The following is a 17,897-nucleotide window of genomic DNA, read 5'->3' as shown; positions in this document are numbered from 1 at the left end:
AGTGCTCATCCAAATGCTTCTTGAATGTTGTGAGGGTTCCTTCCTCCACCACCCTTTCAGGCATTGAGTTCCACATTCCAACCACCCTCTGGGTGCAAAAGTTCCTCCTCAAATCCCCTCTAAATCTCCTGCCCCTTACCCTGAATCTATGCCCCCTTGTTATTGACCCCCCCACTAAGGGGAAATGTTCCTCTTTATCTACCCTATCTATGCCCCTCATTATTTTGTACACCTCAATCAGGTCCCCCCTCAGCCTTCTCTGCTCCAAGGAAAACAACTCCAGCCTGTCCAGCCTCTCTTCATAGCTGAGGCGCTCCATCCCAGGTAACATCCTGGTGAATCTTCTCTGCACCCTCTCCAAAGCAATCACATCCTTCCTATAGTGAGGCGACCAGAACTGCACACAGTACTCCAGCTGTGGCCTCACCAGCGTTTTGTACAGCTCCATCATAACCTCCCTGCTCTTATATTCTATGCCTCGGCTAATGAAGGCAAGTATCCCATATGCCTTTTTAACCACCTTATCTACCTGCTCCGCTGCCTTCAGGGATCTATGTACATGTACACCAAGGTCCCTCTGACCCTCTGTACTTCCTAGGGTCCTACCACTCATTGTGTATTCCCTTGCCTTATTTGTCTGTCCAAAATGCATCACCTCGCACTTTTCAGGGTTAAATTCCATTTGCCACTTTTTCGCCCATCTGACCAACCCGTTTATATCGTCCTGTAGCCGGGGGCTTTCCTCCTCACAATTTACCACCCCACCAATTTTCGTGTCATCTGCGAACTTACTGATCATACCTTTTACATTTTCATCCAAATCATTTATGTAGATCACAAACAATAAGGGACCCAGCACCGATCCCTGAGGTACCCCACTGGACACAGGCTTCCAGTCACAAAAGCAACCTTCGACCATCACCCTCTGCCTCCTGCCACTCAGCCAGTTTAGGATCCAACGCGCCAAGGCACCCTGGATCCCATGGGCTCTTACCTTTTTGACCAGTCTCCTATGCGGGACTTTGTCAAAAGCTTTACTGAAGTCCATGTAAACCACATCCACAGCATTTCCCTCATCCACCCCACTAGTCACCCCCTCGAAAAATTCGATCAGATTTGTTAGACATGATTTACCCTTGACAAAGCCATGCTGACTATCCCCGATTAATCCTTGCCTCTCCAAGTGGAGATTAATTTTGTCCCTCAGAATTTTTTCCAATAATTTCCCCACCACAGATGTTAGACTCACTGGCCTGTAATTCCCTGGTTTATCCCTGCTACCCTTCTTGAATAATGGACTACGTTAGCTGTTCTCCAGTCCTCTGGTACATCCCCTGTGGCCAGAGAGGTTCTGAAAATTAGTGTCAGAGCCCCTGCAATCTCCTCCCTTGCCTCCCACAGCAGCCTGGGATACATCTCGTCCGGGCCTGGGAATTTATCCACTTTTTGGCCCGCTAAAACCGCTAGCACCTCCTCCCTCTCGATGCTAATATGTTCAAGTATGTCACAGTCCCCTTGCCCGATTTCTATGTCTGCATCGTCTTTCTCCATAGTGAACACAGATGCAAAAAATTCATTTAAAACCCCGCCTACATCCTCTGGCTCTACACACAGATTGCCACTTTGGTCCCTAATGGGCCCTACCCTTTCCCTGGTTATCCTCTTGCCCTTAATATACTTATAAAACATCTTAGGATTTTCCTTTATTTTGCTCACCAGTGTTATTTCATGGCCCCTCCTCACCCTCCTAATTTCTTTTTTAAGTATGCCCCTGCACTTTTTATACTCCTCTAGGGCTTCTTCTGTCTTTAGTCTTTTGTAACTGCCAAAAGCCCCCCTTTTATTTCTAATGCATTTTTGTATATCCCTTGTCATCCAAGGTTCCCTTTGCTTGTTGGTCCCACCCTTGACCTTTACAGGAACATGTTGGCGTTGTACTCTCTCTATTTCCCTTCTGAAAGTCTCCCACTGTTTTGATGTGGATTTTCCTATAAGCAGCTGCTCCCAGTCCACTTTGGCCAGATCCTGCCTTATCATATTAAAATCGGCCTTCCCCCAATTTAGAACCCTTATTTCCGGGCCGTCTTTGTCTTTTTCCATGACCACCTTAAATCTCACCGAATTATGGTCACTGTCGCCAAAATTCTCTCCTACTGACACTTCCACCACTTGCCCGGCTACATTCCCCAGAATTAGGTCCAGTACCGCCCCCTCTCTTGTAGGACTTTCTACATGTTGGCTCAAAAAGCTCTCCTGGATGCACTTTAAGAATTCTGCACCCTCTAAGCCTTTCACACTCTGACTGTCCCAGTTTATATTGGGGAAGTTGAAATCCCCCACTATTATTACCCTATTAATTTCGCACTTCTCTGAGATTTGCCTCCATATCTGTTCCTCTATCTCCCCCTGACTGTTTGGGGGCCTATAGTACACTCCCAGCAAAGTGCTTGCCCCCTTTTTGTTTTTAAGTTCTACCCATATGGCCTCATTAGAGGAACCCGCTAATATATCATCCCTCCTATCCCGCACCAGGTCCCACTCACAAATCACCCCTGCTCTTGTCGGCCTACATTGGCTCCTGGTTCTCTACCACTTCCAATTTCACAGGAAAGAAAGGAATATGCTGCATATTAACTTAAGAGCTGCACAAAACAACAACAATGTAGTAAAACGTCCCAAGGCGCTTCACAGGAGCGATTATCAAGCAAAATTTGACACCGAGCCACATAAGGAGAGATTAGGGTGGATGACCAAAAGCTTGGTCAAAGAGGTAGGTTTTTGGGAGTGTCTTAAAGCAGGAAAGAGAGGTAGAGAGACGGAGAGGTTTCTCGAAACAATGGAAAACAATTACTGAGAAATAGATCAGAAAATATTAATGTTGCATCCATAGACCTTCCTATCTAACAAAGATTGATTAGTATTGTAAACCATAGTAATCACATGCAACTGGAAATATGGGAAGGAGATGGAGTAACATTTCTATTAGGAATGATTCCCAGTAGTCTTGTCTGTATATTGGCAAGTGGCTGTTATTCTGTCATTTGCTCTTCTGATTAATTTTTGTGCTGGTAAAGCTGCTGATGGACAATGCACATAGAGTGGCCCTTGCATTCTGAAACCCTGCAAAGGTTTCACCTCAGATCACAATTGGGATTTCACTGATTGCTGGTAGGTGGTCATGTCTGAGGGTCAGGAGGACACGGAGAGTAGCCATCTCCTAGTCATTATTGTATTAAAGCTTTGTGCTTATCAGCGATTACAACACTCTGTGAAAGAGGTGTCTAGGCTGCCTTCATCCAGGTTGCATCTAACTGAAGGCATCTCCCCACCCCCACCCTCCATCCCTGTTAACTTGTGAAAACCCGGGTGAACTGGAAACACCCCACAAAGGTGAGGGGGGGGGGGGTGGGGGGGAGGGGGGGAGGGAAGCAGTGGTACAATGGAAAAGTCGTTTGCTGGAAGGACCGAAACATGTAATGAGAGATAAAAACTGGGAAGGACTTCAATAAAGCACAGCTGAAGGAGACAACACTGTGTCCAAAACAAGGTCTGACACAAGGAAGATCGATTCTATTTCTCTCTCCCTCTCTCTCTCCACAGGTGCTGCCCAACCTGCTGAGTATGTTCCGTGTATTTTCTGTTTTTATTTCAGGTTTGACAGCATTCGCAGTATTTTGCTTATGTTTCAGTGTAATCTCCCCCACGGGTGCAGTTCAATATCGGCTACTTGAGAAGGAACCGGGAGTCCTCATTTTCATCCTGACTCCGCCCATTTATGGGTTTCCAACCAGGTCCGCCAGCATTGTATAAAAGGAGTGTGCGGCGCCTAAAACTCTTATTCCCAATTAAATTATTGGGGTTGCTTTCTTTGCAAACATATTAAGTTTCCGTTATGACTGGCAGAGGGAAAGGGGGTAAGGGGCTGGGGAAAGGTGGAGCTAAGCGGCACCGCAAAGTCCTTCGTGACAACATCCAGGGCATCACCAAGCCTGCCATCCGCCGCCTGGCTCGGCGAGGCGGTGTCAAGCGCATCTCCAGTCTCATCTACGAAGAGACCCGGGGTGTGCTGAAGGTCTTCCTGGAGAACATCATCAGAGACTCGGTCACCTACACGGAACACGCGAAGCGCAGGACGGTCACTGCCCTGGACGTGGTGTACGCGCTGAAACGCCAGGGGCGGACACTCTATGGATTCGGCGGTTGAAAGGATTAAAATAAAATTATGGATCTGAACCAAAGAAAAAAAGGCTCTTTTAAGAGCCACCCATTCCATCGACGAGAGGGCTGTGAAATGTAAAAATTCTGGTAAACCTCACTGCGATATTTGACAATGAGGGGCGTGGCAGGAGTAGGCACAGATAAGAATAAGAATAGGAACGGAGTCGGCCATTTGGCCCTTCGAGTCTGCTACGCCACCTCATCTCCACTTTCCTGTACTATTCCCATATCCCTTGATTCCCTTAATATTCAAAAATCTATCCATCTGTCTTGCATATACCCAACGACTGAGCCTCCACAGCCCTCTGGGGTAGAGAATTCCAAAGATTCACCACCCTCTGAGTGAAGAAATTTCTCCTCATCTCAGTCCTAAATGGTCGACCCCTTATTCTGAGACTGTGACCCCTGATTCTAGACTCCCCAGCCAGGAGAAACATCCTCCCTGCATCTACCCTGTCAAGCCCTGTAAGAATTGTGTATGTTTCAATGAGATCACCTCTCAATCTTCTAAACTCTAGAGAATATAGGCCTAGTCTACTCAATCTCTCCTCAAAGGACAATCCCCCCATCCCAGGAACCAGTCTGGTGATCCTTTGTTGCAATCCCTCGATGGCAAGTATATCCTTCCTTATGTAAGGAGACCAAAAACTGTACACTGTACTCCAGGTGTGGTCTCACCAGGGCCCTATATAATTGCAGTAAGACGTCTTTACTCTTATACTCAAATCCTTTTGTAATAAAGGCCAACATACCAGTTGCTTTCCTAATTGTACCTGCATGTTAACTTTCAGTGATTTGTGTACAAGAACACCCAGGTCCCTCTGAACACCAACATTTCCCAATCTCTCACCAATTAAAAAATACTCTGCTTTTCTATTTTTCCTACCAAAGTGGATAACTTCACATTTCTCCGCATTATATTCCAGTTGCCATGTTCTTGCCCGCTCACTTAGCCTGTCTATATCCCCTTGACACCTCTTTGCATCCTCCTCACAACTTACATTCCCACCCAGCTTTGTATCATCAGCAAACTTGGATATATTGGAGAAGGGAGTTGTTGCTCGGGGTCCTGCTGTATCCTTGCCATCCTACTGAGCCAGAGAGTGCAATCTCAGGCAGCCACTGCAGTGTTAGATGTGGCATTAACAGGACAATCTTATGGCCCAGCAGAAGGAGATAAAGAGTCATCTGTATCCAAGTATTCATTCAGTCACGTCCATCAGGTCACTTACATTAGGTTGTTGGAGACGCACTGGACACAGAGAAGCAGTGGGATAAGGAGACATAAATTCAGAATGAATCCTGCACTGTTTATTGGAATCACGTTTTCACCCTTACTGGGGCAAATTTCTGTCGCAGGAAATGAATGAGATTGACATGTTTGATGGCCGGGGTTGGGTAGAGCAGAATGGTGTGGATGGGTTTGGTGCATCAGTTTCGTTGGGAACATGAGTTCAGCAATGCTTGTGCTGAAGTGCCCGTTGAATGTTTAATTGAAATGGTTGTCCATTAGAAGTTGCGGGGCTGGTCTTCCTTGCCGCCAGTCTGGTGAAGCAGCCAGCCTCGAGCTCAGCCTCTGTCGATCCTGACTATCCTTCCTGTCCTAACTATTGCATGGTGACGTGTCTTCTGAGAGCATAATTATGCACTGTGCAGCATACCACTATAATGGATACCTTTCTAGGGCTGTGCAATAGGACACCTCCACCCTCCAGCCCCCCAGACCTGTTCAAGCAGCAGAATCTTTGCTTCAGCGTGACTATGGTATGTTTTATGTGTATCTTTGTCAAGGAATGTGCCTCTTTATATTTGATGATTTCAGGCGTGGCTTATGGAGGAAATATCGAGTCATGCTGCGAACGATAATCCCAGGTCTCCATGATCCATCTGCCTAATCTTGGTATTCCTACAACAACGTGCATTCATATAGTGCTTTTAATGTAGTAAAACATCCTAAGGCATTTCACAGGAGAGTAATCAGACAAAAATTGACACCGAGCCACATAGGGAGACATTAGGAGAGAAAGACGTACGTTTTAAGGAGCATTTTAAAAGCGGAGAGAGAGGTAGAGAGCATTTAATTCCATTAAATAACGGTAGATAGGAGCAGGAGTAGGCCATTCGGCCCGTCGAGCCTGCTCCGCCATTCAATGAGATCATGGCTGATCATCCAAACTTAGTACCCTGTCCCTACCTTCTCCCCATATCCCTTGATCCATTTAGTCTTAAGAACTATATTTAACTCCTTCTTGAATATATTTAATGAATTGGCCTCTACTGCCTTCTGTGGTAGAGAATTCCATAGGTTCACCACCCTCTGGGTGAAGAAATTCCTCCTCATCTCAGTCCTAAATGGCTTACCCCTTATCCTTAGACTGTGACCCTGGTTCTGGACTCCCCGGCCATCGGGAACATCCTTCCTGCATCCAGTCTGTCTAGTCCTGTTAGAATTTTATAAGTTTCAATGAGATCCCCTCTCATTCTTCTAAATTCTAGCGAATATAAGCCCAATCGACCCAATCTCTCCTCATACGTCATTCCTGCCATCCCAGGTATCAGTCTGGTGAATCTTCGCTGCACTCCCTCCAATGCAAGAACATCCTTCCTCAGATAAGGCAACCAAAACTGCACACAATACTCAAGGTGTGGACTCACTAAGGCCCTGTACAACTGCAGCAAGACATCCTTGCTCCTGTACTCGAATCCTCTCAATATGAAGGCCAGCATACCATTTGCCTTCTTAACTGTCTGCTGCACACCTTCAATGACTGGTGCACAAGGACACCCAGGTCTCGTTGCACTTCCCCTTTTCCCAATCTATTGCCGTTCAGATAATAGTCTGCCTTTCTGTTTTTGCCACCAAAGTTGATAACCTCGCATTTATCCATATTATACTGCATCTGCCATGCATCTGCCCAATCGCCCAACCTATCCAAAATGTACTGGAGTTTCTCTGCATCCTCCTCACAGCACACACGCCCCCTAGCTTTGTGTGTGTGTGGGGGAGTGGGGGTGCGAGGCATTGGAGGAGTTTGAAAACAAGGATGAGAATTTTTAAATCGCGGCGTTGCTTAACCGGGAGCCTCTGTAGGTCAGCGAGCACATGGGGTAATGATTGAATGGGACTTGGTGCAAGTGCGGACACGGGCAGCAGAGTTTTGGATGACCTCAAGTTTACGTAGGATGGAATGTGGGAGGTCGGCCAGGAGTGCGTTGGAATAGTCAAGTCTAAATACACCAGCTGCAAATAAAGTGTCTCGGTCCTCCCACCTTAAAAACTCAACCCAAAGGCTCTTTTCAGAGCCACTCACGAGATCCAGAAGGGACTATTTATTTTCATTTGACTAATGACATTTGTAATATGGACAACATAAAGAATGAAACTCTTTTAAAACATGTTTTATCATCCTTTCTTTATTTAACCCTCACTTTCATTTTTTTGTATGTTCAGAGCTTGCTGGTGTTTATTGTAATACAGTATATCGTTAATTTAAAATAGATTGATATTTAACAAATACATAAACAAAATGATGCATTGTCACTGCCCTGTTTTTGTACAAAGCACTCATTTATAAGCGGGTCGCTGAAAAGCTAAAATGAAATTAAATCTGTCAATTCAGGAAACAGTAATTTTAAAGGATCAATTTGCCATAATTCAAATTTAATAATGAATTATTCAGTCTCACAGACGCTATAATTTTAATTAAAATTATTCAGTCCCACAGATGACAATCTTTAGCAGCAATGAATATTTAGTCTCACAAATGCCATAGTTTTAATTATTATTCAGTCCCAGATACCATAATTTGTAACGATTATTATTCAATCCCACAGATGCAATAATTTTAACAATAATGACTATTATTCAATCCCACAGATGCCATGGTTTTAATAACTGGTTAATACTTAGTCCCACAAGAGGGCCTTCATTTTAACAATAACGAATATGATTCACAGACGTGCTCATATTCTATAAGCCGCCTTTTTTTATGTTGGTGTCCATTTTCCCTCCTTTTTCTTTTGTGCCCGAGGTTGGAGCGGATTGAAAAACGCGCCAATCAGAGGCAGAGATTTGCCGGGTTTGCAGCCAATCAGAAGGCGCGGCTCGACCGGCGGCTGCTATAAAAGTCGCAGCCCGGAGCCCGCGGGCGAACAGTAGTTCGAGGAAAATGGCGAGGACCAAGCAAACGGCGCGCAAGTCCACTGGGGGCAAAGCTCCCCGCAAGCAGTTGGCCACTAAGGCAGCCCGCAAGAGTGTCCCGGCCACGGGCGGGGTGAAGAAGCCGCACCGTTACCGGCCCGGCACCGTGGCCCTGCGGGAGATCCGCCGCTACCAGAAGTCCACCGAGCTGCTGATCCGCAAACTGCCCTTCCAGCGCCTAGTCCGCGAGATAGCGCAGGACTTCAAGACCGACCTGCGCTTCCAGAGCTTGGCCGTCATGGCCCTGCAGGAGGCCAGCGAGGCCTACCTGGTGGGGCTCTTCGAGGATACCAACCTGTGCGCTATCCACGCCAAGCGGGTCACCATCATGCCCAAGGACATCCACCTGGCCCGGCGACTCCGTGGCGAGCGCGCTTGAGCCTCCCACCAGCAGCCTTGGCCCATTTGAAGAACGGGAACTTGAAACCAAACGGCTCTTTTAAGAGCCACTTCAATCCTTGTGGGTAAAAGCTATAATGCAGAGAAACCGGAATAACCAATATTTACATTACAATATTTATGTAATGTATATACCGTTAAGGGGGGAACTACTTTTTACAGCTCATGTATACTGTAGTACCGGCAGTGACCACACCTGTATATAGCACTGAGTAGTAAACCGCCCAGTCATCCAGCAGAGGCTCGAGAATTGCGGGGGAGGCTGTTGAGAGCCAGGCTTGGCTTTCCAGTCGCGGTGGTCCAGCGAAAGGGCTGGCAACAGGTAGTGCGCAGAGCGGCGGGTTAGAGCCCGACTGAGCGGCACAGCAAAGGACCGAGCAGCGTCGACGGGAGAGAGAAAGGGCAGAGAGCAAAGGGCGCAGCCGGTGTTCAGGGGTCGAGCAGCATCGAGAGGGAGAGAGATGCGCAGAAACCCGCGAGGCGCCGCCATTGCCACGAGGACCGGCGAGAGCGGCGTTGGCAGCAGCGCAGGAAAAGCGCGCAAAACCTACAGGGCACCGCCATTGCCACGAGGATCGCCGAGAGCGGCGTTAGCAGCAGCGGGGGAGGAAGGAAAGTGCGGGAGACGCCATTTTAAACCACACCCAAAATGCCGAAGAGTGGCAGTATCACCGCATTTGACAATGAAGTCGAAGATTGGACTACATATGTCGAACGAATAGAGGTATACTGCAAGGCAAATGAGGTGTCAGATGACAAGAAAGCGCCGGTATTGATAAATTTAATGGGTGCAAAGACGTATGGCTTATTACAAAATCTAGTAACCCCAGCGAAGCCAGTGGAAAAGAGTTTTGGAGTCACAGTGACGATACTACAGGAACATTTAAACCCCACACCGCTGCTGATAGCAGAAAGATTCAAGTTTCACAAAAGGAACCAGCATAAGGATGAAAGCAATGCTGAATATTTAACAACTGCGCAAACTATCGAAACACTGCCAGTTTGGAACGGGACTGGCAGATACCTTAAGGGACAAGTTTGTGTGTGGGCTTCACAGTGAAGGAACCCAGAAATGGCTTTTATCTGAAAAGGACCTTACACTGGACAAGGCTTTCAGCATTGCGGTATCATATGAAGCAGCAGCACGGGGCGTTGCAGAGATACAACAGAGACCGCAAGAATATGGCACAAATGAATTGTCTTACAGAACAGAGAAGTGCTATCGCTGCGGCAGAACAACACACAACCACAATGATTGCTGGTTCAAAGACAAAATGTGCAGACAGTGTGGAAAAGTAGGACACATAGCACGAGTCTGCAGGTCGGGAAAGAAAACCAGCAATAAGAAATCTCCAAAAGAAAAGTACATGAATGTACATAAGGTGACGGAGAATAGTTCAGACGAACAAAAGAGTGATACCGACTCTGAAAACAGGGAGCTGAGTTGTCTGAAACTACATAATGCGATCAAAACGGAGGATCACCGAACCATTTGGGTCACTCTCAAGATGGCAGGAGTCCAGGTAAAATTGGAATTGGACACAGGACCAGCCCTAACAGTCATAAACCGACGGGACTACGAGCGGCTATTCCCACACATACCCTTGAGAGACACAAAAATTATTTTGAAGACGTACACGTGGCAAAAAGTCTACCCCAAAGGAAAAATAAGGGTGACCGTTATATATAATGGTAAGGAAACACCAAAACTAGACCTGTATGTATTGCAAGATGGAGGACCACCATTACTGGGACGTGAATGGATCCAGAAAATACAGCTGAATTGGCATTCCATACAAGCACTGACTGTGGCTGCCAAAATGGATGACGACGTCACACCTGGGCGACTGTCAAAGATCCTAACCGACGCGCAAAAAGTGTTCCAGCAAGGACTCGGAACACTAAAAGGCATGACAGCAACAATTAAAATTGAAGAAAACGCAAGCCCAAAATTTTTTAAGACCAGACCGGTACCTTATGCGATCTGCCCAGCTGTCGAAGCAGAGCTGGAGAGTTTGGAACGTTCAGGAGTACTGTCCAAGGTAGACTGGAGCGAGTGGGCTACACCCATCATCCCTGTGATGAAAAAGTCGTTGAGCAGCATGCCTGGGGAACCAAAGAAGGTTCGCATCTGTGGGGACTTTAAGGTAACAGTGAACCCAGTCCTTCACACCGTGCAATATCCACTTCTGCGGATTGAAGATATTTTCGCCTCGCTATCTGGAGGGAAACGTTTCACTAAGATTGATCTGGCCCAGGCGTATCTGCAAATGGAGGTAGAAGAAGCATCAAAAAAATACCTCACAATCAACACCCATAAATGTCTCTACCAATACAACCGGCTGGTATTCGGGGTAGCATCAGCTCCGGCTATTTGGCAAAGGGCAATGGAACAAGTCCTGCAAGGGATCCCAGGGACCCAGTGTTATTTGGATGACATCCTGGTCACGGGTGAAAATGATAGTGATCACCTCGCCAACCTGGAGCAGGTGCTCACTAGATTGAAGGAATATGGGCTCCGAGCTAACCGTCCCGAATGCGAGTTTTTAAAAATACAGATCTCGTATTGTGGCCACGTTATCGATAAAGAGGGGTTACCTAAGTCCCCAGAAAAAGATTGAGGCAGTAGTCAAGGCTCCAGCACCGGAAAACGTGTCACAACTGAGGTCGTTCCTCGGGCTGGTAAACTACTACCATAAGTTCTTGCCAAATTTGTCTGCAATACTACACCCACTGAACACCCTACTGCAAACTGGAGTGCCATGGAAGTGGAGTGACGAATGTAAACGAGCTTTCCAGAAGAGCAAAACACTAATCACATTGAAAGAGGTATTGGCCCATTTCAACCCAGCACTACCAATTTGGTTGGCGTGCGATGCGTCACCCTATGGCATTGGAGCGGTGCTGTCGCACAAATTCTCGGAAGGCTCAGAGAAGCCAATAGCCTTTGCGTCACGATCACTAACCTCAGCCGAGTGTAACTATGCCCAGATTGACAGGGAGGCCCTCAGCCTAGTGTGGGGAGTGAAAAAGTTCAATCACTATCTGCACGGGCAGTAATTCACCTTGCTGACTGACCACCAGCCTCTTGTCTCCATTTTTAATCTGAAGTAGGGCGTTCCGGTGATGACTGCGCAACGACTACAAAGATGGTCACTCTTTCTAGGGGCGCACCACTATGAGATTGAATATAAGGGCACGAAACAGCATGGAAATGCTGATGGGCTATCATGCCTGCCAATGCCTACTGCGGAGGAAGAACCAGCAGTGGATCCTGTCGAATTATTTCATTCGACTATAGTTGAATGCCTACCGGTAACTAGCGCTCGTATAGAAAAGGAGACCCGAAATGAACCAACACTGTCTCGGGTATATGATTTGATGGTGAAGGGATGGCCAGCACATGGCGACTCATTGTTGCCAGCATTCTCGACAAGAAGAGAACAGCTGTCAGTGTGCCGGGGGACTTGATGTGTGGATCCCGAGTGGTAATTCCACCCAAGTTAAGGGATAGAGTGCTCAATGAGCTTCATGAAGGTCATCTGGGAGGGGTAAAAATGAAAAGCCTTGCCAGGGCTTATGTGTGGTGGCCGGGAATCGATAAAAAAATTGTGGACCTGACCAAGAGCTGCTCAGGATACCAGAAAGTCCAAAATGCACCACCACATGCCCCTCTACAACCATGGGAGTGGCCCTCATCTCCATGGCAACAGGTTCATCTTGATTTTGCTGGTCCATTCATAGACTCAATGTTTTTAATAGCCGTGGATGCGCACTCGAAATGGCCTGAGGTCATCAAAATGTCCTCCATCACCATGGAGAAAACTATTGCAGTCCTATGGACCATTTTTGCCAGGAACGGCTTGCCAGAACAGATTTGCTCCGATAACAGACCATAGTTTGTGTCCGAAGAGTTCCGGAGGTTTATGCAGAAGAATGGGGTAAGGCATTACACATCCGCCCCGTATCATCCAGCCACAAATGGATTGGCTGAGAGGTTCGTACAAACCTTTAAGAAGGCAATAAAGGCTATGTACAATGACAACATTCCGCTACAGCATAAGGTGGACAATATCCTGTTCGCCTGCCGGAATGTGACACATGCAGTCACCAACCAGGCCCCAGCCATGATGTTCTTTAACTGAAGGTTAAGATCTCACCTGGATTTGCTCAGACCAAACGTACGAAGAGATGTTGAGAGTAAGCAATTCCAGCACATCCATGCGAAGCCAACAAGGAGCTTCAATGTAGGGCAACCAGTCTTGGCCTGCGACTACCGAACAGAAAAATGGCAGCCAGGAACGATATGCACACGGTAGGGCCCACTAGTGTACACAGTGGGCGTTGGGGAGAACATTGTGAGATGCCATGCTGACCAGATCCTAGAGTCACAGGAACAAGTCAACCCCATGCCTCGCCCATACGTACCTGGTGAGGAACCTGACGTACAGGTCGCATCTACCCCAGAAACAGTAGCATCGGAAGCTGATGACCCAACTGACGACAGGGTGCCAGAATCACCTCCGCATCAAGAGCGAGACACTCGGGAAAGGCGCTATCCAGAAAGGATCAGAAAGCCTCCCCCAAAGACTGAATATGTAAAGGGACTATTTTCAGCTAACGTTGTATGTTAAAAGTGTTAATTGTAATTAGTTTGATATTTAATTGTTAAATGAGTGTTATGGTACTGTTAATCTAAAAGGGGAGGAATTGTAATGTATATACCTTTAAGTGGGGAACTACTTTTTACAGCTCATGTATACTGTAGTACCGGCAGTGACCACACCTGGATATAGCACTGAGTAGTAATCTGTACAGTTCAGTTCCAGAGTGAGCCACGTTGAGTAAACACCTGTTGTACCGTTCTCCTGCAGTCTGTGTCTTACTTCTGACGGACACAACAATTTATATCCTGCATTTATCCCAATTGTTTCCAGTCAAGTATCCCAAGTTTGCAGACATCCTTTGCATTTAGTTTGGTGTTATATTTACATCCTGCATTTATCCCAATTGTTTCCCGCCTGGCATATTAAGTTTGAAGCATTGTGGTACATGTAAACCATCATTTGCCTGAAAAGTGTCGCAGGCAAATTAAAAAAAACAGCAAGTACTGGAAAACACTCGGCAGGTCAGGCAGCATCTGCGGAAAGAGCAAAACCGAGATGGTACGGAGAAAAGGGATTGAATCGGGCTGAATGAACGTTATACTAAACAATTACAAATCACTGATCAGGCCCCAGCTGGAGTATTGTTCAATTCTGGGCACCCCACTTTAGGAAGGATGTTAAGGCCTTGGGGAGGGGGTAGAGGAGATTTAGAGAATGCAGCATTTTGTTCAAAATTCTAAGCTGTTTTTAAAAAATTATCGTGGTCAAAAAGAATTTCACCAAAAAGCCCACGTTGCTTCCAAAGAATTGAGACAGCTACTCATTGAAGGAAGAAACAATCTTTAATTAATTTTGAATACTGTAACAATCGTTCGACCGTTTTTCTTTTTAATGTTGGCCACGAATTTACATTTTCAATTTAGAGCAGATTTTACATTGAAAACAAAGGGGTGCCTCCAGCCAGCAATTAATTTTCACAGCATTTTAACAAAGCATATGAACTAAAAAGTCTGGGATGAAACATTTCATCTGGAAGTCCGCTGGTAGATCTCTGAAGTTACTCAAAATAAAGTGGAGATTCTGGCTGAAGCTCTTCAGAAAGAGGTGGGTGGCTCTGAAAAGAGCCTTTGTGGTTGTTGAATCGATTTATTGATGTTTGTCCTTTAGGTGTAAACCTTGTTGGGGTGGCCGGTTTTCTTGGCAGCAGCACGGCCTGGATGTTGGGCAGGACCCCGCCCTGGACTATGGTGACCCCACCCAGCAGCTTGTTGAGCTCCTCGTCGTTGCGGATGGCGAGCTGCAGGTGGCGGGGGATGATGCGGGTCTTCTTGTTGGCGCGGGCCGCGTTGCCGGCCAGCTCCAGGATCTCGGCGACCAGGTAGACCGGGGCTCCGGCCCCCACCCGCTCCGAGTAGTGACCCTTGCGCAGCAGGCGGTGGATGGGGCCGACCGGTAACTGCAGACCGGCTCGGGAGGAGCGGGTCTTGGACTCCGCGCATCCTTTACCTCCAATTTTACCACGACCTGATATCTTTCAACAAACTCTCACCGACTCTAATGAGTCGCTTACTGCCGAGCAATTCTCCTTTTATACCTTTCTGCCAGATCGAGATACGGTCGTTTCTCATTGGTTGAATAACTTTCATTTGTTTCTGATTGGTTTATAACTCAGCAGAACAATAGACATATTACAAATAATTAGCGAATAGGAAGCGGCGTCTTACCCATCCCTAATTAGCATACTTTGTCTCAGGGACCAAGGGCACACTTTTGGGGCACAGCGCTTCCGAAATTGGTTCCCTCAATATCCGTAACAAAAATAACGCTGCCAATCCAGTTTCTCCATGCCAGCTTGTATAATGAAAATACCCCAAACTGACAAGCAGTTTGCGTTAATAAAAACAGAAAATGCTGGAAAAACTCAGCAGGTCAGGCAGCATTTGTAGAGAGAGAAACAAAATTAATGTTTCAGGTCGATGATCTGAAACGTTAACTCTGTTTTTTTCTCTCTCCACAGATGCTGCCTGACCTGCTGAGTGTTTCCAGCATTTTCTGTTTTCATTTCAGATTTCCAGCATCCACAGTACATTGTTTCTGTAAGTAGATTGCGTTTACTGTAGGCTTTTGTCTGAGGGATTGTGAAACTAAAAGAAAAGCATTTCAAGAAGAGCGTAATAAATGCAGCATTCCCCATCATAGATTTTCAATAGCTGTAAGAACATACACAAAGGAAATATTCAGTTCCTGGAGGTGGTGCAGAAAAACGCCGCTTAACTTTTCGTCTTGTTCCAGTTTTTATTTTACCTATTGCAAGGCCATTAATCATTTTAACGCTCAATATTAGTACAAATAGAAGGAAGACGATTGGGCAATTGGGATCGAATATTGCACATTGTCCCCTGCCGTTTTCTACTGCAGCCAAGGCAAGTCATGAAGATCTCGTCTGATTTATCCAACTGGAAAGAAATGCTATTGGTTGAAGTTAACACGCTTTCTATTCGAGACGAGAGGCACGTTTCAGGTGACTTTCTTGTCGCTTCCAGCTTCTTCGTAGCCTCTAAGATACGTTTTGCACATCTCATGTGGTTGTCTGCATTAATTTTGTTTCTGCCATAACTCTCAAAGGAAAGGCAATATAAAGGCCGTCACACATTGCCCCTAAATCCTGGGTGAATTCAGCAGATTGCAGTCTTGTGACATTGTGTGTAGCTCTGTCTCTCCTCGTTGTCTAAAGCAGCAAAGAAAATAGCATGAAGTGCCTCACCGATATCCCATACAGAACGCTCCTCTCTGAACTTGCAATCCACTTGGATTCTTAATATTCACCCGATTTTATTTTGATGCCAATCCAGGCCTTCAGCAAATTCTCGCAATTCCCCTTTCTTTGGGCGGCGAACAGCAGCTACAGGGCTCGCGTATAAAAGTAGACGAAACCATTTACTTCATCAATATAACCTCTAATTTACCATTTAGTCCTGCGATTGAGACAGTGCCATATTATTAAATCCGGATATTCACCTGAATGATACGGACCAACTACTGTGTTTGTTGTGCCTAATATTGCATTAGCCCAATCACCAAAACATGCAACTAAATCGTTCTACAACTATGTGTCACTGAATCAGTGACGATCAATGCACTCACACGGGCTCTCTATGATAATTCGACTTTTTGCTTACAGATTTCCAAAAGGCCGAAGGGTCAGGTAATAGGGTCAGTGCGTTTGTCGGTGTCACACTAACATACCACTAGAGTTGTTTTGTTGCTAAGTAGAATCGTCAATTAAAATTGTTAGCTTGCCAAAAACGGCTTTAATCTGATTGCAGATTTTCTTATGTAATTAATAGAGCCTTAATAAAGCATTGTGGAAGGACATGAGAAGCTTGGGCGTTTACAGATAACAATTACAAAATTCAGGCTGATAACACAACTTTTCCTGCTCTTTTTTCCTGCTGGAGTCTTGAGTTGAGCTAAGCACACGCCAATCACATTCAATATTCCACAGCAGCTAGTTACTAACCCGCACCGACTTAAACGGCAGTGTCGAGAAATTAGCAAACTATCCGCAGGTTAACTGATGCGAACGCTCCCGGCAAACGTTTGGTCACAAAGGATGCCCACAGAAGCGGCCTACTCGACATCCTATAATGACGGGGAAGTGTTTTAAGTGGAGTTAGAATCCACCAGATGCGACTCCATGCACAGCAGCTAGACATTTCATCACTTGACACACGTTTCTGTTGACATCGACCCATAACAACCTGCCTACAAACAACTTCCCGGGCACATGTGTTGGCTCCGAACTACGAGAACCACAATTTCAAAGTGCACACTATTGCCAGACAGCTGAATTGAACGCACAGTTGCACAAATGGGCATTCTGTTCAACGTTTTAAAAATTAGCTTTTTGATTTAATTTCACATGAGGAACGAAACCAAGTAGCCTTCACTAGATGAATCTTTAAATAATTTGCAAAAGAACCAGGGAGGAAATATTTTCTTTAGGCAACGAGTTGTTGTGATCTGGAACGCACTTCTTGAAAGCAGGGTTGAAGCAGATTCAATGGGGAATTGGATAAATACTTGAAAAGGAAAACAAAAATTGCAGGGATAAGGGGGAAAGAGCAGGGGAGTGGGACTAATTAGCTAGCTCTTTCAAAGAGCCGGCATAGGCACGATGGGTCGAATAGCCTCCTTCTGTGGTGTATGATTTTACATGTAAGGAAATAGCTTTAAAAAAAATTGAAAAAAAACATGGCTAATATTTTAAGCGCCTTATTATAAACAGCAGAAATATCATAATTTGTGACATCGCCCTCGGGGAAACGATTATTCGTTTTAATCTTGAAGTACGACTTAGGAGTAGTTGAAACGAGTAGCATAGGTGCATTTAAGGGAAAGCTAGATAAGTACATGAGGGAGAAGGGAATAGAAGGATACACTGATGGGGTGAGATGAAGAGGGGTGGGAGG

At 46.0% G+C, this 17,897-nt stretch overlaps 3 protein-coding genes across 3 annotated transcripts; 2 read left to right on the top strand and 1 right to left on the bottom strand.

Annotated features, from left to right (window-relative positions):
- The first annotated feature begins 3,892 nt into the window (after window positions 1-3,892).
- Window positions 3,893-4,238, top strand: LOC147095965 (histone H4-like). Its single transcript, XM_085974052.1, has one exon. The coding sequence runs from the start codon at window positions 3,893-3,895 to the stop codon at window positions 4,202-4,204; it is 312 nt and encodes a 103-aa protein (XP_085830178.1). The 3' UTR covers window positions 4,205-4,238.
- Window positions 4,239-8,387: 4,149 nt separating this feature from the next.
- On the top strand, window positions 8,388-8,874 carry LOC147095964 (histone H3-like). Its single transcript, XM_085974051.1, has one exon. It carries the CDS (start codon window positions 8,388-8,390, stop codon window positions 8,796-8,798), a length of 411 nt encoding a protein of 136 aa, XP_085830177.1. The 3' UTR covers window positions 8,799-8,874.
- A 5,374-nt stretch (window positions 8,875-14,248) lies between these two features.
- On the bottom strand, window positions 14,249-14,959 carry LOC147095963 (histone H2A-like; the record flags this gene model as incomplete). The annotated part of the gene is made up of 1 exon (XM_085973748.1): window positions 14,249-14,959. A coding segment is annotated over one exon (477 nt), but the record flags the coding sequence as incomplete, so codon positions are not given.
- Between the last annotated feature and the right edge of the window lie 2,938 nt (window positions 14,960-17,897).

The sequence above is a fragment of the Somniosus microcephalus genome, unplaced genomic scaffold (assembly GCF_052327205.1).
Source record: "Somniosus microcephalus isolate GS21.2 unplaced genomic scaffold, FLI_Smic_1.0 unresolved_chr1, whole genome shotgun sequence".
Lineage (NCBI taxonomy): Eukaryota > Metazoa > Chordata > Chondrichthyes > Squaliformes > Somniosidae > Somniosus > Somniosus microcephalus.
Note: the sequence above shows the minus strand (reverse complement) of the source record. Positions and strands in the feature narration are given on the sequence as shown.